Source organism: Aquila chrysaetos, chromosome 21 (genome assembly GCF_900496995.4).
Source record: "Aquila chrysaetos chrysaetos chromosome 21, bAquChr1.4, whole genome shotgun sequence".
Classification (NCBI taxonomy): domain Eukaryota; kingdom Metazoa; phylum Chordata; class Aves; order Accipitriformes; family Accipitridae; genus Aquila; species Aquila chrysaetos.
This window is the reverse complement of record NC_044024.1, coordinates 11,672,622-11,691,033: the sequence shown is the minus strand read 5'-3', so window position 1 is coordinate 11,691,033 and position 18,412 is coordinate 11,672,622. Positions and strand designations below refer to the sequence as shown.

Sequence of the window (18,412 nt, the reverse complement as noted above, 5' to 3'; positions counted from 1 at the left end):
AGCATGGTTTTGTCTTACCCTGCATGTTGTGTTTGACTCACGGGAGCAGTTACAGCCAGTCCAGTAGCATGAGGCCACCAGCCTTCCCTCTCCTCTGCAGGTAACCATGGGCTGCCTTAATAAATCCCTCTCCTTGATGATCCTGGCACCAGTCACCCATGTTCCCAGTAGGTGGGATGCTTCTGGGGCAGGAGGTGATTCTGCTGCCAGCCTGGCTTCAGAGCCTCCCTGCTGAGCAAGTTTGGTCCACCCAAGTAGAAGTGGGCATGGAGATGAGGCTTTTCTTCTTAATAGACACAACAGAAGACTAAGTATTTATTTTTATCATCTGTTAGCGACTTTCCGCTGTTCCTGCTTAGATAGGGCAAAAGGGAAAAATGAGCTACTTGTCAAGTGTTTGAGCTGCTTCACAACATTGTAATCACTTTCCCCTACTTTTCAAGAATACTAAAACCCCAATTTTGTCTTAAGGGTTTTTTTTGTGGGGGGAGGACATTGGGAGGGGAAGGCTAGCCCTGAATTATTCTGATCTTGAGCCCCAGTTATAAAAATATCAAGCAGCTTCTATTTAAACATGATGATACCACATGTAGCTCTGGACTGTGAATAGAAGCCAAGCTGCCCAGCTTGCAGCTATGTTGTATTCTCAATAAACAACCAAACTGAGACTACAATTTGTTCCAGTCATTTATTTTGTATCATGGTATTTCAGAGTAGTGAATACAGATGGTTTGCTCTTCTAGGCTTCAATACACTCAAACTATTGTGCCTAGACTACAGTGGTCTGTTTATAGAAGCTTATTTCATAAGTAAGTTGTACTTTATCACAGCACAAAAGTCCTTTACGGCTAGATCTAATGACAGAGTTAGGGGCCTACGGGGTTTGAAGTCTGATATTTAGGTGCCTAGGCTGTGTAATGGACTTGGCACCCACTGAGGTGCTGGACTCCAGCTACAGGGGACAGAGAGACTTAGGCAGTTCTGAAGAGCAATGCAGGAACCTGTCTACCGAGCTCTTCCTACAGGTCACAGGAAATTCTGCTGCACAGGTGAGAGCTTCTGAAAAGCCATCTCTCCCTGGGGTCCAGACACAGCCAGCTTGTGAGTGAGTCTGGAATGCTGTGTTGAAAGCAAGTGCCTACAACTGCTTGTTCAGTAAGCAGCACCTAAATCAGTTCTTGGATCTAGCCCAGGGCTTTGTGACAGGCCTCTGGGTACCAGCGGCTTGAACTACGCTGGGTTCATAACATATTGCTTAAAGGTGTTCAATTATACATAAATTCATAAATTTTATATCAACAGTCTGATCTTCCAAATGAATATTGCTTTTTAAAAAAAAATCCTATTCCTGTAGCGATCCCTGAAATAATGTTCCTGTAACATCTCTGTCATGCAAATAGCAGCGTGTAGGCAATTCAAATATAAAGTAACCAAAAGTCTGTCCAGTGGGAAAGTGAGGCACTTAGGCAAAGTGACTTGTAGTCACTCGTGATCTATGCAAGACCTAGGAATAATCCCCAGACCTGATTCCCATTCTTGAGTTTGAACCACTGGACAGGCAAATGTTGTCTGGAACTACTGCATGATGGCAGCAATACCTTTGCTGTGTCAAGATGGGCTTGTTTCATGTGTCACGCTTAAACTCACTCACTCTTCTGAGCTCATTTCCTGTACCTCTTGCTCCAGAAGCCAGAATAACTTGGTTCCAGTTCTCCATTTTGAGAGCAAGGATGGATTATAGTAAGGTAAGCATTCTAAAAACATCAAGCTGACTTTTCACACACAGAGGTGCGATGCAGAGACAATGTAGATGATGTTTTGGTACAGAAAATAAAGTCTGTTAACCAGGCCATCTGTTGGTACTGCATTATACTTTTTGGTGTGCCAGGTAGTGTGTTCTAGGAGCGATCTGGCTTTCCTGAAAGTCTAAAGAAGGCTTGAAAAAACACAGATCAGCTCTGCAGGTGAGTCCATGCTCTGGCACCTGCTGGAGCTGCATTGCGTTACTGAGGTGGTGGGGGAATTTCTTCTGAAGTCGCCTTAAACTTTTCTCTCTCCCTTTCTTCTTTCTCAAACCCCGAACAACAGATGGATCTGCCCTTGGGGTACTGGGCGCAGCACTTCCACATTTCCTGAAGCACGGTTTCACACTTAGACTCCATGTAGTTGTTCACTGGAAAATAAGAAGGAGAAACTAAGTCTGCAGAGGGGAACAGGTTTTGTCCCTGGAGGGGACACATCTAGCTCAGCCCTTCAGCTGCTGGCAGCGTGTTTCTCTGAAAAGCAAGAGCTGCTTACAAGCATTTAATCACTTTCTCTGCTCTACAACAATCTCTCTTTAGTTTCAGCTATCTAAAGCCATGCAAAGGCAGCCTTGCTGTTGTGGATGGGAGCATCTTCAGTCCCACAGTTTTGTAGCTATCACATCTCACTACAGTAAGAATAAGGCTTCCCTTACTGCTGCCCTTCAATCCTTACTTTCTTTAGCCTGTGTGCTTTTAAGCTGGATCTTGTCATTCATGGTCTTCAACCCAGCTGCCATGTCACTATAAGGTTTACAGCTGAGTGTAAATATAAAAGCATCCAAAGACGACTTGGTATAAACAGGGACATATGCACCCTTCAGCACTGCGGCATTTGTAAAAGGAAGGGACAAGGAGCATGACTGCCAACCTCCTACCGGTGGCCTGTTGTGGGCAGGCTGTAGCTTTGCAGTGTAACTGAAGCAGGCAGCATGCTAGCAGGAATGCTTAGCCAGACGCCAGCTGCTGAATCCAACTGCACAGAGCCAGTGACATGAACACCTTCCACACAAAAGTCCCACCTCTAGCTCAGGAGGTCCGTTACTTGACCTCCTCTCACCTTCCTTCCTAGGCTTCTTCACTTGGACACTGCCAGAGCTGGGAAACAGGGCTAAACGAGCTCCTAGTCTGACCTGGGATGACTGGGCTCATGTCTTTGTGGATGGCACAGCTACGCCCACCTCTACTTTCTCCACATTGTCTTTGTTTCAGGCTCAGAGAGATTTCACTGCACTGGCAGTTTCAGGCACTGCAGGACACAGGTGATTTGTCCAGCATCCTTTCTGCCCTAGCGCTTTGCTGGCTGCCACTGTTGGCTGAGGTGGCAAAGCCCACAATGCTTTGCAGGGCTGGCCACCAGGCTCTTGAGAGAAGCCCTGTGGGTATGTGAGCAGGCTGAATCTGTGGCTTGAATAAATAACTACCTGCCTGTCTGCATAGAAGTGCAGGGTGTGCAGAGATACCCGCTCTGCCTTGGATGAGCTATGCAACCACTACACAGCTGCACTCCCCCCCCCCCCCCCCCCCCCCCCCCCCCCCCGATTTTTAAAAGACTAAAAGAAGCAACAGCAACCCAATGTGAGATACACACAGCACCCACTGGAGAGCCCAGAAAGGAGCAGTGAATGCCTTCTGGTTAACAAGCAAGGCAGGCTGCTCTGATTGCTGGGCTATGAATTCCCTAACTGGGTTGGTGAGTGACCTGTAACACAAGCACAGAGATCACCCCTGAGAAAAAGATTATGGTGATGTTACTGCTTTGTGCAAGCTGGCAGCCTAGGAGGTATGGCAGGCCCTTGGAGAGGAGAGCTCATCTCTCTCTGCTATAACCCGCCAATGATGAATGCTCCCAGGCTCTCCTAACTGTTCCTCTGCCTGTGCAAGTTTGTTTCCAAAACTACAGCTACATACAGGCACACCCTGCTATCTGTCAGGGATGCATTCCTGAAAAGCACAAGGGTTAGTCATACAATGGATAGCAAAACACAAAAGAGATTTACAATGGACAGTCTCACAGAGGAAGCAGGCAAGATCTTTTGGAACTATGACCCAAAACCAGCCTTTGAAAAGCCCGCATCTCCCAAAGGTCCTGCTTCCGCCCTTCGTCCTCCACACTGTATACACCACCTCTTGAGTATTTGTCAGTTAAGGCTCTGTATGCATCCTCTATTGCATTAATTCTTACAGGGAAAAATTGTTTCGCTGTTGACATAGCTGCTTCATCTGTGCAACTCAGACAACCCCACAGCATGGTAATACATGAACAACAGCAGCACTCCAAAATGATAGCTAGAGAAGCTGTGGACAGTGGAGTGTGCATACAGCAGAGTCAAAGAGCTTCTTTGCTAACACTTAACCATTCAGATCAAATCTGTACACAAACCTACACAGGTAAACCACTCAGAATAACCTCCATGAATGTTATAAAAAGAACATTGTCACAGACAGGACCAAAACAAGGTCAAACATTAGCTTTTAAGTGCAGTTACTGTGGGGAGAGAAGGCAGCCAGCCATTCACGGGAGAACACTCCAAACCATGAAGACAGTACAAAGTAGTATCTAGACAAATACTGGGGACATGTAGAGGGAGTTGTTTGAGCCCTTGCTTTGAGCTGAACACAGCTTCCAAAAATACAATCCTAGGAGAGACAGACATCTACCAATAACTGACTATTGCTTTTCCCTTCTTCCCAGATGCTTTTCCTCCTGTGCTCCTCCCCAGCCACTGGGACTGTTGTGTTACCCATACAGATTGCAATCGCTATGTTTGCTGCAGCCTGCAAAGCCATCCCTCTACTTCCCAAGCAGGACCCCTCCTCCCTCCCTGATATATTTTAGCTAACCTGCCTGTAGTCTGTAAATAAAGGCAGAAATGAGTTGCTGTGGAACTGGCAAGGCTAATTTTAGCTGCGGCATCACTAGCCTCCTGCCTCGTCATCCCTGGGCTAACACCATGAGTTATTCTCATGTAAAGCTCAGAGCATGCTGGCTAAGGGCTCCACCAGGTGAGTTAGGAAGAACTCTTTCCCATATGGCTAAGCTGCCTTGGCACAGAGGAATGTCTTCTCTTATTCATTCCATAAGGCAAATCCTTTCCCAAGAAGCAACCAAAATTTTTAAAAATATTGTCCTCTGCAAGTAACAAGTCTACACTCCCCAACTCAGGCTCCCAAAACACATTATCACATAATCTCCCTTGCCCCTACAAATATTTAGCTAAACTAATACAAACCAGCTGTTAAAGGTCTCCAGAGGGACACAATCTCATACCTTGAGGCCAGGTCACATATACGTAACCCATTCCTGAGAGACATCTGTCTGACCTGCTCTTAAAACACCCCTGGAGCTAGAAGCTCTGCAGTCTTCTCATACAATCCACCCACTACCTCACTACCCACTCTGTAAGAGAGCTTATTATAATGTCTAGCTCTCCCTGCCTACAGCTGAGTCCCAAGACTACACATGGGATCTCACTACCAGCATGGAGAACACTCTGAAATAAGCACGTTACTGTTACAAATGCTCTGTTTTGTACTAATGGTGTCTCATTACTTACAATCAAGCACAAGGGAAATCTATTAAACCCAGACATTATAATTTTGTTTGCTTTGCAACCAGGTGATGCTAATGTGCTTGCTTTCTTCCATCTCAAGGTGAAAGGAGAACAGGGTTAAGTTAAAAGAATTAAGTTCCAGCAAAAATCAAGACACCAAAAAGACAAAATGACACTTGGTACCTTGCAAGCATTTCTGTATTTCACAGGCTTGTTTCTGGCAGGGATCCTTCTGGGACATGTTCAGAGAACTAAAATGATAGGAAAATGTTACTGTAGAAACAACATGCTTTTCAGGGGGCGGGGGGGCAAGACGCTGTCTTAAAGCCAAGGCTTTAAAGAGCTCCCAATTTCCCTCTGTCACAGACAGTTCAGAAAACATCTATTGCTGCTTGCAGATGCCTGCCAACATACACAAGAATTCTCTGTGTCTGGCTAAAGGATGATAATGTGGACAATGGATATGGGAAGTTTTATGTTGCTACGCTTGAAGGCCTTTTTCTTTTCTCTGGTCAAAATGTGTCCTTTTCCACTTGGATGCACAAAGATTCCAACAAAGATTCAAATTAACATGGCTGACTAATTTTTAACAGTTCTGTGTCTCTAGACCTTATACTAAAACATGTATTTGTGTAAAAGCCCTCTCTGTGAGTTCTACACAACCAAGGATTTGGTGTTAGTCATAGAACTGCAGCTGGAGGAGGCATTTAAAAAAACAACAAAACAAAACAACTTAGTTGTGTATGTCCCATAAAGACAACAAGGAGGGCTTTTTTTTCTTTTGTTCCAGGAGAAAGTCTCTTGGAAACCTCCACCCTCCAAAAAAACCCCACCAAAACCCCAACAGACTGGAGGACAGCTCCAACTTGTTCAAATCCCTAGAAAGCAGGATTTCAGACACTCAGTTTGACTTTCTGCAGCTGTGACAACTGTAACTGTGATCTTCCGTGAGAGATCAAAAGATGAGCAAAAACGAATGGTACTAGTAGATGGATGGGAGACCTCTACAGGACAGCACCGCTGTTACCGAAAGTGGTGGTGGGACTTCAACTCCCTCTGAGCCACAGCTCGGCTCCTGCCCCTGCCCAGAGCTAGGGAGGTGCTGCCTTTCAAATTTCTGCAGCTGCCCACAGCACTTTTCAATACCACTAGGGCATTATTTCCAGCATCCTGGCCAAACTCCACTTGGGGCAATTACATTCTGCCTACCTAGAACTCCCCCTGATGTTTCACTTGGACACAATACTCCTCTTCACTGCCTGTCCTAAACTCTCGTATGATGTTGCTGTGTGATGTTTAACTGCTTCCACCTCAGAGGTGGCTGCATTTCAGTGGAGAGAGAATCATTTATTGTACAAAATATACAACGACATCTTCCTAGAGCCACTGCTCCTGAAAGACAAAAATTTGTATTAAAGAATGACTGGGAATAAACAGAGCACAGTACAAATCAGGGGTAATGTCTACACATACCAGATTAATCACCAGGCACGAGTTTAAGCAGCAGTTCTTCAACACCACCAAGCTGTAAGCAACAAGGAAAAGTTCAATACGTCTACAGTTACTGTGGCTGAGCTAATGGACTTCAACAAAATAACAGTCCTTTGCCGTCCCTCAAGGATCTCAAATGACTTCACAAACAGGCATGACTATGGTCTATTGTTGCCACCATCCTTACCATGAGATGGTGCTCTATCTCCCAAACGCGAGAGTTACTATCCCTGTACTGCTCACCCTGGGACAGCTGCCACATATGAGGCAGCCGAGATGGGGGGAGCTGGCTGGGTCGCAGCGCCTCACCCAGGGGAACCTGAACTCTTTGGATCCGAGCCCTCAGCATACCTTCCTCCTGGGGGAAAGTAACAAAAAAAGCAGGCAGTTACTGGCAATGCAGTAGAGGCACCTGCAATAGCAAAGCTAGAATCACTGGGAAGCTCAAAGGACACTTGCCTCTTCCGCAGCCACAAGCCACGTTTTGCGGTGCTCATCGCAGTAAACACCTACGCGTCGCACCCACAGTCGGACAGGAGGAGCGCCAGCGTGCCCTCCTTCTGCCATTCCCTCAGTCACTTCAGGATGCTCCCGTTAGGTGGACGGCATCAACCCGCAGGATGCATGCATGGTCTCTTTAGCTCTGAATACATTCACGGAGAAAGCTCTCAGACCTGAAAGGCACCTCTGGGTGGCGTCTGACTTACGGTATGAGATGCTATGTGCTGAAATGTCCCTAAAAGTCAGCTTGGGAAACTAAGGTGGTGCCTAAGTGAACAGAAATTTCATGACAAGTTGTACGTTGGGACATGCGTGCTGTATGGCGTTTGTAAGGCATTCTGGGGCAAAAGGTGCTATTGGTACAAAGTTAAACCCTGTGAATATTGGCTTTGCTTATTCCACTAACAGTCCTATTAACAGTCTTTGTGTAAAATAGGGAAAAACAGAAAAAGAAAAAAAATGATTTACACAGGAGTTCCGTGGCTAATGATGGTCTAAATCCCAAAAGGAAAACTTGTGACAACAGGTGAAATTAGCTTAACAAGAACGAAGATCACTCTGGAGACAAAGCATGAAACTCCGTATGCACGACTCTCATATTTGGAACTTGCAGAGCTGTCATTGTGAAGGGTCCTTCGTCTCATCTCTCAAGAGGATGGCAGCATTGTCCATTCATATACAAGCTTCTTGTGAATAGCTCTCGTGACTTTGCGTAGTTCAGCTTTTAGATGGTTACAGAGAGCCACCAATACCAGCAGGGGCAAAGGAATTTTGGACATTGAGGTGGTTCTTCCTACCGGATTTTTTGTTTAACAGCAAGTTTATCTGTATACCAGTTAGATCAAGCTGAGTCATTAGCAAATGAAGGTCAGGGGAAATGATTCTCTCTTTGAACCCTAGAAGAGGTAATCAAAATGGTACAGACAGTCTTCATTCTTTATCTAGGTTTAAAGTAGAACAGAATTAAGCTGTAATACATATAACATCCTCCTGCTATGAAGCAGATGCAATATTCCTATCCCAGTGAAACACAGTGGTCTTCTGAAAACTTGTAAAGTTATAAGGCATATTTCAGACAGGAGCAAGAAAATCTGGGTACAAAATAAAGTAGGGAAAGTCAGGGAGAAAAAAAAATTGTTATAAATTGGGGTACATATATAACAGGAAATACACTTCCATGTTGCCTTCTATATCTTACATCAGTGCTTCTCTACCTTTTTGAATCGAAGGATCACTTAGCCTTTTTGAAACAAAACACCAACCACAGATCAGCCTGAACAGCACTGTCACAGTATTTTAATTTGCAACAAAGAAAACTTTGAATATTCTTTTATTATTTCTTTTTCTCCCATTCTGTTTGTTTCCTTGCTTGATGTGTGGGAACGTGTATGTGCATTATAAAAAGCACCACTTTTCTGAAGACCATCCTGTGATGTGGTACAGCCATTTCAAGCAATGCTCCAACAGCTGGATCACTGACATTTAGAGGAATGTGACAGCAGACTGACAAGTCTCACAAGGCCTTCAAGAATAAGCTATGAGGGTTAAAGGGACATTTCTGTAAGTCTTTTTCATTCTCCTTTACCCTAAGTCACTTTACAAATTTAACCCCATGTGTGGAAATCACTTTGCCCAACAGTGAAATGTAGCAATTGCCACTGCTCATTTTCAGTCAGCTGAATGTAATCACCCAGGTTGGAATTCGGCCAGGATACTCTCTTACTCTGCAGTAAACTGCCAAAAGCTCCATCATGACCAAAAATGCTCAAGAACTTGCTTTTATTGCATACAAAGCTGGAATTTCTAGAGCTCATCATCCTTAGAACCAGAAGACTCAAGACTGACTTCAGTAATGGAAAAATATTACTCAGTAAGTGAACATTATTTCCTACAGCAAGTAAACTCTCCTGGAAGGTCTCCTATCCAAATACTAACCTGGTTCAGTCTTACTGAACTACAGGTAGGAGGACTAAAGCACAACACGTATGTTTGTGTTTATTGTGTACGAACATGGTAATAATGATAGGTACAGGACCGACAGAACAAGGTCTCATGCAGAGGATGCTGTGCAGAATGGGCAGCAGTTAACGTGTTTTCACCCTTTGCCCCACTAATTTGTCCCAAACTTCCTCGGAACTCCATAGCTTTGAGTTCAGTTGCCAAAGTTCAAAGGCGCAGTCTGGCCTCTCTTTTCAACAGTCTCTAAGACTGTTATGAAGGTGCCCAGTTAGTGCCACAAATAAAATCTTGAGGTCAGGCAAAACCATCAATTGGGTTTAAAGTAAGACAGGTCTGTCTTTAGTACTCAAACATACAAAAGAAACAGGAGATTTGAAAAAGCACGCGTTTAGACATTTGCACCTGAAACTTTAAGAAGGGAAAAACATATACAATTCCTATTTTTGCACATTTTATCAAAAAGCAATAAAAAAGTCTGACGAGGACATGGGTGAAAGGAGAAGTAAGCTTACTTATATTTAAAACAAGTTGTAAAACCCATTTCTTACATTGCTTGCTTCATAATCCACTAAAAACCCCACCACATCCAACAAAAAACCAATCAGCTTAAATTTGCAGGATTGCAGTGTCATCCTTTGACACAGATTTTAATGTTCTAATCAACAAAGTTGCAGAAGTCTGAGCTGTTTAAGGTATTGATTGGGGGAGATTTAAAGCCCAATCCCCACGGACAGGAACAAGACTTGCAAGTATTCTGTCCATCTGAGCATCAGGCCTTAGAAGTTTAATGCTGTTCTGGGACCTGGGTGGATTTCTGAGCCATACAATAAATGAATAAATGTGAAAATGGCCAGGAGGAGGACTGCATCTTGTGGTGAAGACAATTTATTTGCTTTTAAATCGGGTACATTAGAATACTTTAAGAAAACAGTGAAAGAAATTGCTCCAGCTGCTGCTTGGACCATCCCCAGAGCTGGAACTCAGCATGCTGAACAAAGTCCACCCTTTATTACCTTCTGTTTTAAAAGGGGACTGGGTCAGATTATTAGAAAAGTTCAGCTGCCATTTAGGCACCAAGGTAAAAAGCAATGCTGAGACTCAGTGAATTGGGCATTGCATTGTACTAACCCAGCTACACAGCTTCTGGACCACAGCTGGCCAGTTTGGCCTTCGTGGAGAGTGTGCAGCTGGCTGCACACCTCTGTGCAGCCTTTGGGGAGCTAAAAAGGAGCTGAGCTTTCCTGAAAAACCCAGCCTGCATCTTGCAACAAGTCAGGGATCAGATGAGCTGTCTGCTGATGTAAGAGCAGCTTGACTCACTCTAAAGCTTCTCCTTGGGGGTTTGGACTCTACTCTGCCTGGAGCACTCGCCCCGAGCAAGCACATCCGTGATTCCTCTCCGCTCTGCCCAACCTACTGAGGGGTAGCAGATGCTCACCGACCGGCCGGGCCTGTCCAGCAGTTTGGGGAGGGAAGGTCTAGCTTTGGTAGGATCTAAAGAAACAGGAAGACAAAAAGAGATGGACATAGCGTGGGGGGAGCCCCGGAGAAGGAAGGGGAGGACGAGGAAAGGGGTGCGGAAGCGTGGCCCGGTGAAGGGCCGGCCGAGGGGGCGTGGGGGGCGGTGCGGACAAGGGGAGCAGGGAGGGCAGGATGGGGAGGGGGTGTGGGACCGGTGCGGACGGCGGGCCGGCCGTGGCGGGGCGGAGGCAGGAAGGGCCGGGGAGGCCAGGCCGCCGCGGCGGGAAGAGGGCGCAGCACGTCTCCATAGCAACCGCCTCCCACCCGGGCCGGGCCTGCGGGGCTCGGCGGCCGCCCCTCGGCATGAGACGGCACCAGGCGGAGCGGGGGGCGCCGGGCCGGGCCCCTCGGGCCACCCGCCCGTGACCTACCTGCAGCCCCGCGCCAGGTGACAGCCAGCGCCGTGTGCACCGAGCAAAGCCTTCCCCCGCCCTCCCCTCTGACCCCGCAGCCTCCCCCCCGGCTGCTCGCAGGCCCCAATGGCCGGCGCGCAGCGGAGCCCCGCCCCGAGCCGGGTCGGGTCGGGCCGCGCCGCCCCGTCCCGTCCCCCTCCGCTCCGCCGCTCGCCCCGCCCCGTCCCGTCCCGTCCCGTCCGCCCCGCCCCGCCCCGCCGCGGGCAGCGGCTGCAGCGCGGAACCCCGGGGCCGCCGTTCGCGTGGGCGACACGGCGCTTCCGCCGAGAGGCACCGCCCGGCCTCTCCGGAAGCCAGACCGCACCTTGGCAGCACCGATTGGCTGGACGGCCCGGCGAGCCCCGCCGGGATTAGCCCTGCTGCCGAGTGTGGGCGGGGGAAGCGGGGCTTGTCCCCGCCCACTTCCGGGTGTGGTGGGTGAAGACGGGTGGGGGGGCGGCAAGATGGCGGTGCAGGCGGTGCACCTTGAGGCTGACGCCTTTCTGGTGTGCCTCAACCACGCGCTGAGCACCGAGAAGGAGGAGGTCATGGGGCTCTGCATCGGCGAGGTACCGGGGCCGGGCGGCGCTGGTCCGGGCTGCCCCAGGGAGAGATGGGTGGCGCGCGCGGGACACAGCGGGAGGAGGTGCTGCCCGGGCGGGGCTCGTGGCCTGCGCCAGCGCGGGCCGTGGGCTCGTACCCTCCGAGCGGGACTCGCTCACGGCGGCAGGGAACGTTGCACGGGGCTGTGTGGTGGCGGTTCCCCGGCAGAGCCGTGCCACTGGGCCTTGGGCCTCCCCTCTCCTGCCTAGCGCCGGCTCGTAGTTCCAGCTGCTGTGAAAGTCAAAGCTTGGAGTCAGGAAAGCTTCCCATCTGCACACCTGACTGTACTCTGATGCGTAGCTTTTCTCTGCTAAAGGTACAGGAGCCAGTCTTTTCCCTTGCGGTGGTTATTTCTTTAGCAGAGGAATGAGGGATTTTTCTTTCTTTGTCATTAGGTTGATACGAGCCGAATTGTTCATATCCATTCTGTGATCATCCTGCGCCGCTCCGATAAGAGAAAAGACCGTGTGGAAATTTCGCCAGAGCAGCTTTCAGCTGCTTCTACTGAAGCAGAGATATCCTTTAGTAGAGACAGCAGCAAACTTGCCAGTGAAGTGGTTTACCTCAGACCTCTTTTTATATGCTGTGGTTTAGACTTGTGGTAGTTGGCTTGAAGTTGCTCCTTCTCTCCTACAACTGTTTGGTTTGGAGGGCTGTGCTGGCAGTTGCCATTATCTGGAGTCTTTGTTGGTTCCGGTGTTTGCAGTGGAATTGTGTTATAACTGTTTTTTATAATTTTTTTTGTGTTTGGTCACAAGTAAAACTGAAGTATGTTTTTGGGGGAAGGTGGCAGTTCAGCAGGAAGACTTAGTAGAAGATGAAATGTTGGCAAGTCTCTGTTTCCAAGCATGGTGCACTGGAGAGCCTTTTCCCTACGTACGCTCAAGGATGCTGTTTTGGACAGCTTACTGCCACGAGCAAACAAAATCCAGTTTGCTTCTGCACCAGTAGCATCTTGCCGGTGCTGGTGCTGGGGAAGAGGCTTCCATCAGCTTCCTGCTGCGTGTCTTGTCACCCCTCTAAAGGGATCTGGAATTCTGTTGACTGATGAGAAACTCTCTTAAAATCTGCTGGTTTTCCTTGTATAAAAAACTTCTTCCATTTGCTCTATTTGTTTCAAAAGCACCTTGACTCACACACAGGTTGGCTGAAATGACAGGACGTCCCATGAGAGTTGTGGGCTGGTATCACTCTCATCCTCATATTACTGTCTGGCCATCACATGTTGGTAAGAGCAGTCTTGGTCTAGGTTCTATATGAAAACTCACAGCTGGTACAGTATTATACTCACGGTATTACTCAATTTACTGGATTTTCAGAGCTGTGCAGCCCAACTACCAAATTTTGGGTTCTCAGATGTCCTCTGGTAGGACAGGATTGTCTGAGTGGGCTTCTGGAACCTCTGCCAGTATAGCCCCGTTCCTGTGTGTGTACTCCAGGTGCTCAAATTGCACGTGACTCACTAGTCACAGACCAGCTACTACTAGTACTACTGTTCTTCCAGACAGGAAAACTAGACCTAGGGTGTGGGGAATAGCAACAAAAGCTGTGGGAATCATTGGCCTGCTGTGATGATTTTTGACATATGTGAGTGTTAATGCAAAACCAAAAACTATTTTGAAAGAAGTACGTATCTTAGATCTGTTGGACGTTATGGCTATATAGTGATCTGTGGCACCAGGTTGATGCTAAGCTAATTTCTTGTTCTATTAGCTCATCTTGTATTTTTAAGATTTGCTATTTAATTAGATTTTAAGTTGGATTTTTTTTTTTTTTTTTTTTTTTTTTTTTGTAACTTAGTCATCTGGAGTAAGGACTTTAAAATAAAGCTTGTGACATTTGTTACCAAATTCCAGGTCACCCTTCAAAAGGTGGCGAATCTTTTTCTACTTCTTCAGGTGACCAGTGCAGTTCTCATTCTCTTATTTCTTTGTCTGCAGACGTCCGCACACAAGCTATGTATCAGATGATGGACCAAGGTTTTGTAGGGCTTATCTTTTCCTGCTTCATTGAGGACAAAAACACAAAGGTAGGTAACTTAAAAATGGTAATAAATCCTCCAAGTACTCATGAGAAGTATCAGCCCCAGGGCAAAGCTGAAATCCTTGGATGCAGCCTGCAAGAAAGGCTGAGCTCTGCTTGGAGCACAGTCAGAGCATGGCTAGAATGGCGATGTTTGGATTGTAATCCCAATGACAAAAGAATGATTTATTAATTACCCTGTGCTTATCCACAGTCTGCCTCTCCAGCCAGCAGAGCTGGGCTGGTAGTAGTATTATGGGACTGCATCAGATGGCTGCAGCATGTGTGTGCGTTGAAATGTGTAAGTGCCCTTCAGCTCTTCAGTCCAGCAGATACAGTTTATTGCACCTCTGTGCCTCTGGCCTCTTTAGGAGATGCTGCTGTAGTGTGAGATAAGCTGGACAGTGGTGTGTCTTATCTAGGTTTTCCAGGTAGCTATTGTTTAAGATTTCTTTCATAGTTAATGGGTCTGTCAATATCTACTTGTAAACAGTTCTAGCGTACCAATCAAAGCAAAAATTGTGTACCTTTGCAACCTGCTAAAAAGCTATTTGAAAGCTGTCGTGGTTTAACCCCAGCCAGCAACTAAGCACCACGCAGCCACTCACTCAGTCCTCCCCCACCCAGTGGGATGGGGGAGAAAATCGGGAAAAAGAAGCAAAACCCATGGATTGAGATAAGAACGGTTTAATAGAACAGAAAAGAAGAAACTAATAATGATAATGATAACACTAATAAAATGACAACAGCAATAATGAAAGGATTGGAATGTACAAATGATGCGCAGTGCAATTGCTCACCACCCGCCGACCGGCACCCAGCTAGTCCCCCGAGCGGCGATTCCCTGCCCCCACTTCCCAGTTCCTATACTAGATGGGATGTCATATGGTATGGAATACCCTGCTGGTCAGTTTGGGTCAGGTGCCCTGGCTGTGTCCTGTGCCAACTTCTTGTGCCCCTCCAGCTTTCTCACTGGCTGGGCATGAGAAGCTGAAAAATCCTTGACATTAGTCTAAGCACTACTAGCAACAACTGAAAACATCAGTGTTATCAACATTCTTCACATACTGAACTCAAAACATAGCACCGCACCAGCTACTAGGAAGACAGTTAACTCTATCCCAGCTGAAACTAGGACAAAAGCATATTCTACTTCCTAAAGGAATGTGTGGTTTCAGATGATTTTTTGCTCTTGGAATCTGACTTTCTCCTGTCTCTCATAGACAGGCAGGATTCTCTACACCTGTTTCCAGTCCATTCAGGCCCAGAAGAGCTCAGAGTGAGTACAGCAGAAGAATATTATGTCTAGCATCAGGTTGTATTTCATCTTGTCTCTCCTTTCAGGGTTGTCTCAAGTAAGTGGTTTCTAGGCTCATCATGAGGAGTAAATATTGTATAGAGATGCCTGAACGAGGTCTCCTTACTTCTGCTGATGCAGGCTGCTTGAAGAGAATCTAAAGATTAGGACTGATTAATTTCGCCTAGATAGATTTGGTGTAGTCTGGGTATGAATTTGTGCTGTAATCTGTTGTGTAGAAGGCTCACCCTTTTGCTTTCAACTCTAGAGGTTGAGGCTTCAGATTTGCATGGTGTAGAGTCCCCACCAGCCACACACATGCTATGCATCATATTGTCGGTACTGGCCATCTAGTTGCTTTAGCATTTTATTGTTAAAATTTAAGACAATTGTGTGGCTATAAAAGGCTTCCATTTGCCTATCAACTCAGGTATGTGTTCCCAAAAGTAAACCTGCAGCAATGCCATGCATTGGACAGACTGTTGCAGGTTTGTAGAAATCCTTTTTTTTTTTTTTTTTTTTTTTTTTTTAAATCTCTGCTGCTTTGAAGTTAATTGTATCTGATACCCTTTTAGATATGAAAGGATTGAAATTCCTATTCATGTTGTCCCCCACGAAACCATTGGGAAAGTGTGTCTGGAATCAGCTGTAGAGCTGCCCAAGATCCTTTGCCAAGAAGAGCAAGATGCCTACAGGAGAATTCACAGGTAATAACACTGGGGCTCCATCCCTCTCCAAGTCTGTCTTTGCTAACATGTTCTACTGTTGCTGTACTTGAAGTACCATAACCTTAGCAGGGGTATAGAAAATAAGAAGCATTAGCAGCTCATGTGCCTTTGTAGAAGAACTGATTGAATACCTTCACATTAAGGAGTTCAGATTTTCTCAGTCTTGCACACAAGAGCTAAGCGTAACTGCTCCTTTCCTGCAACAAAAAAGAGCTAGAGCGTGTGCAAGCTAATGCTCGCACTTCAGTGATGTGTCTGTGTGTGACAGTAATCAGTGTTTAACCAGGGTAGGAGTGCTGAGAAGTCTGAAAAATGAGATTAAATATCAGGGTTGATTTTTTTTTTTTTTTTTTTTCTGCCTCTGGTGCTCAACACTGATGTTTCTGTGCTGTAAGCTCTCTGTTATCCTTGTGAATGTAAGGGCTTGACAAGTGAAGAGGTTTAGATGTACCTGCAGTGTCGGTGACTTGTAGGTAGCTGGTTCTCATAGCCTGGGTTTGCCTAATATGCAATTCACTGCTATCTTGTCACTAACCTGCATTCTGTTCATTCTCTTAGCCTCACCCATCTAGACTCTGTAACCAAGATTCATAATGGCTCAGGTAAGGATTCTTTTTTTGCATGGGAGAATCCAGGATGCTGCTCCCAGAGTCAAAACAGTAGAATCTTGAGCAGCGGTTGGTTTGGCTCTAACTTCAGGTGACAGAAGACCACAGCTGTGTAACAGTCCTCCCTTTGCCGTAAAAGGCACTTGTAAATAACTATAAAAGCACAACCTTTTGTCTTTTTCTTTGCCATACAGTTCATTTACGATCACAAAAACTGTGTAACCCAGAGAATTTCCTGAGACTGTTATCTTGTTATATAAATTCTAGTGGAGGAACAGACTTGTAACTAAACACTTTAAAGGAAAACATCAAGGGCTGTAAAATAACCTAATCCTGGGGTTTATGAATGCTGTTGTATCCTTCGACCTTTGGACAGTTGGCTAAAATTGCAATAGACTTTGGGTTGGTTTGTTTTTGGTTTTTTTTCCCATTAGAACAGCAAGGGGATTTTGGATTTGGTGAGTCTTAAAGTAGTGTCTGGCTGGTTATACACATGCTTGCATCTCCTGGCACTTCCTGAATGTTACATGCATATGACATCTTTGCTTTTGCCAGTGAGATAGGGTGAATCCTAATCCCACTTCTGTTCCAAGATAAGTACCCCATTGTCCATTCTCACCTGTTCAATAAATGAGACATTCTTTGCTTCTGAATTTAGGAATTAATTAGCTTCAGTGATAACTTATGCTGATTTCCAGATTTCTGTTGTAGGTCTGTCATCCCTCCCCTGGATATCTACAGGTCAGATTGAAATAGCTTGTTTCCCTGTTTAGCAAGCTGCTGATTCTGGGGATGTCTGGTTGCCTTGGCCAGGATGTTGGAGGGTTTCCTTGTCTGTCTGTAACACTCTTGGCCTTGGGGTTATTGTAGCACACTGAGTCTTTTGTGTGTTTGCACTGGCATGATATGTTCTTGCTCTTTCCAGTGTTCACAAAGAACCTCTGCAGCCAGATGTCTGCCATCAGTGGGCCACTCCTTCAGTGGCTGGAGGACAGACTAGAGCAGAACAAACAACGGGTGCAGGAGCTGCAGCAGGAGAAAGAACAGCTCCTGGAGGAACTAGCTGCTTTAGAGTGAAGGAGGAAATGCAGACCCTTCAGAAGAGAGACATGAAAAAAAAAGTCTACAAGATCTACTCCTGGCTGAAGGGTGGCCCTACATTGCCTTACAGTGAAGATACTAGCTGTGCCTCTTCTCTTGCCTCGTGCAGCAAAGAGCACTTCTACAGGATAAGGGCCTTATCTGCCCCAGCTTGATGGAAAGCAGTGGTATCTCTCCAGGTGCTGCATGTTGCAGTGTGATTCTAGTTCAGTGGTAGGGTTGGGCAGCACCTGAAGAGACTTCAGTTCTGGAGGGCACATACCTAGGGAACATGTTGTTTCTCCCTTCCCTATATTTTGACAGAAGTCTTATTGCTTTACCTGTATTCCAGGAGTCTAGAACAGGAGGGTTAGAGGGCAAAAGTGTGTCCCTGCAGTCATGTCTGATGCTGCCAACTTTGCCTTCTTTTAGTAGCTTCACTTGACTGTGATCTTGTATCTAGTAATGTTCTGGATTACTGGTTATCCACCCAGGAAGGTAAGAGGTGGGAGAGAAGCTTGGGAAGAGACCTGGAAGAACTTTGTCATTGGATCTGTGTTCAGCATACTTTAAACCAAATAAAGAATTCCAAAGCCAGAGCTGTGTGGAGAGTAGAAATGAAATGGATGCTAGAGTGCCAGTGCCTGCATTTTTTGGACAGTTTGTATTCTTGTGCTTCATGTAACACTGTTGCATGCCCAGCACTGAGGTTCTCTACAAAATGGACTGTTTCTCTGGCTCAGTGGGAGGAGTGTGGTTCCTTCCCAGAGGGAAAAATGTTAAGATGCTGGGAAGAGAACTGATAGATATGCAAGCCTGTCATTCTTACATGCTGAACTTAACTGCAGAAATTT

General features: G+C 46.3%; 3 protein-coding genes across 13 annotated transcripts; 1 reads left to right on the top strand and 2 right to left on the bottom strand.

Annotated features, from left to right (window-relative positions):
• Positions 1-674: 674 nt before the first annotated feature.
• On the bottom strand, positions 675-11,255 carry CMC4 (C-X9-C motif containing 4). Of its 3 annotated transcripts, none has more exons than XM_029996431.2 (3): positions 11,200-11,255; positions 5,540-5,607; positions 675-2,173 (listed from the first exon to the last, which is right to left on the bottom strand). In XM_029996431.2, exons 2-3 carry the CDS (start codon positions 5,595-5,597, stop codon positions 2,004-2,006), a joined length of 228 nt encoding a protein of 75 aa, XP_029852291.1. In that variant the 5' UTR covers positions 5,598-5,607; positions 11,200-11,255; the 3' UTR covers positions 675-2,003. The 3 variants fall into 3 exon arrangements, with proteins under 3 accessions (XP_029852291.1, XP_040974841.1, XP_029852290.1); XM_041118907.1 differs by lacking the exon at positions 11,200-11,255 and adding an exon at positions 10,746-10,794; XM_029996430.2 differs by lacking the exon at positions 11,200-11,255 and adding an exon at positions 6,566-6,721.
• MTCP1 (mature T cell proliferation 1) lies at positions 5,566-11,276 on the bottom strand. Of its 7 annotated transcripts, none has more exons than XM_041118903.1 (6): positions 11,200-11,257; positions 10,746-10,801; positions 7,307-8,289; positions 7,035-7,205; positions 6,830-6,881; positions 6,686-6,748 (listed from the first exon to the last, which is right to left on the bottom strand). In XM_041118903.1, the coding sequence occupies exons 3-5, from the start codon at positions 7,412-7,414 to the stop codon at positions 6,834-6,836; spliced, it is 327 nt and encodes a 108-aa protein (XP_040974837.1). In that variant the 5' UTR covers positions 7,415-8,289; positions 10,746-10,801; positions 11,200-11,257; the 3' UTR covers positions 6,686-6,748; positions 6,830-6,833. The 7 variants fall into 7 exon arrangements, with proteins under 7 accessions (XP_029852280.1, XP_040974837.1, XP_040974838.1 ...); XM_041118904.1 differs by having other exon boundaries at positions 7,307-8,244; positions 11,200-11,254; XM_041118905.1 differs by having other exon boundaries at positions 7,307-8,244; positions 10,725-10,801; positions 11,200-11,219.
• Positions 11,277-11,653: 377 nt separating this feature from the next.
• Positions 11,654-18,155, top strand: BRCC3 (BRCA1/BRCA2-containing complex subunit 3). Of its 3 annotated transcripts, none has more exons than XM_029996417.2 (8): positions 11,654-11,789; positions 12,219-12,338; positions 12,964-13,051; positions 13,764-13,852; positions 15,069-15,124; positions 15,718-15,849; positions 16,429-16,472; positions 17,404-18,155. In XM_029996417.2, the coding sequence occupies exons 1-8, from the start codon at positions 11,685-11,687 to the stop codon at positions 17,553-17,555; spliced, it is 786 nt and encodes a 261-aa protein (XP_029852277.1). In that variant the 5' UTR covers positions 11,654-11,684; the 3' UTR covers positions 17,556-18,155. The 3 variants fall into 3 exon arrangements, with proteins under 3 accessions (XP_029852277.1, XP_029852275.1, XP_040974834.1); XM_029996415.2 differs by lacking the exon at positions 11,654-11,789 and adding an exon at positions 11,820-12,139; XM_041118900.1 differs by lacking the exons at positions 11,654-11,789; positions 12,964-13,051 and adding an exon at positions 11,820-12,139 and having other exon boundaries at positions 12,219-12,372.
• The last annotated feature ends 257 nt before the right edge of the window (positions 18,156-18,412 follow it).

Bases quoted from the DNA above. Each gene is read 5' to 3' on its own strand.
- CMC4 (XM_029996431.2), bottom strand. From the start codon at position 5,597: ATGTCCCAGAAGGATCCCTGCCAGAAACAAGCCTGTGAAATACAGAAA. The intron at 2,174-5,539 runs GTACCAAGTGTC...CTTATTTTCCAG, and splicing joins AATACAGAAATGCTTGCAAG to TGAACAACTACATGGAGTCT.
- MTCP1 (XM_041118902.1), bottom strand. From the start codon at position 7,414: ATGGCAGAAGGAGGGCACGCTGGCGCTCCTCCTGTCCGACTGTGGGTG. The intron at 7,206-7,306 runs GCAAGTGTCCTT...ACTTTCCCCCAG, and splicing joins GGCTTGTGGCTGCGGAAGAG to GAGGAAGGTATGCTGAGGGC. The intron at 6,882-7,034 runs GTAAGGATGGTG...TGTTGCTTACAG, and splicing joins AGATAGAGCACCATCTCATG to CTTGGTGGTGTTGAAGAACT.
- BRCC3 (XM_029996415.2), top strand. From the start codon at position 11,834: ATGGGTGGCGCGCGCGGGACACAGCGGGAGGAGGTGCTGCCCGGGCGG. The intron at 13,853-15,068 runs GTAGGTAACTTA...TGTCTCTCATAG, and splicing joins TTGAGGACAAAAACACAAAG to ACAGGCAGGATTCTCTACAC. The intron at 15,125-15,717 runs GTGAGTACAGCA...ATACCCTTTTAG, and splicing joins CAGGCCCAGAAGAGCTCAGA to ATATGAAAGGATTGAAATTC.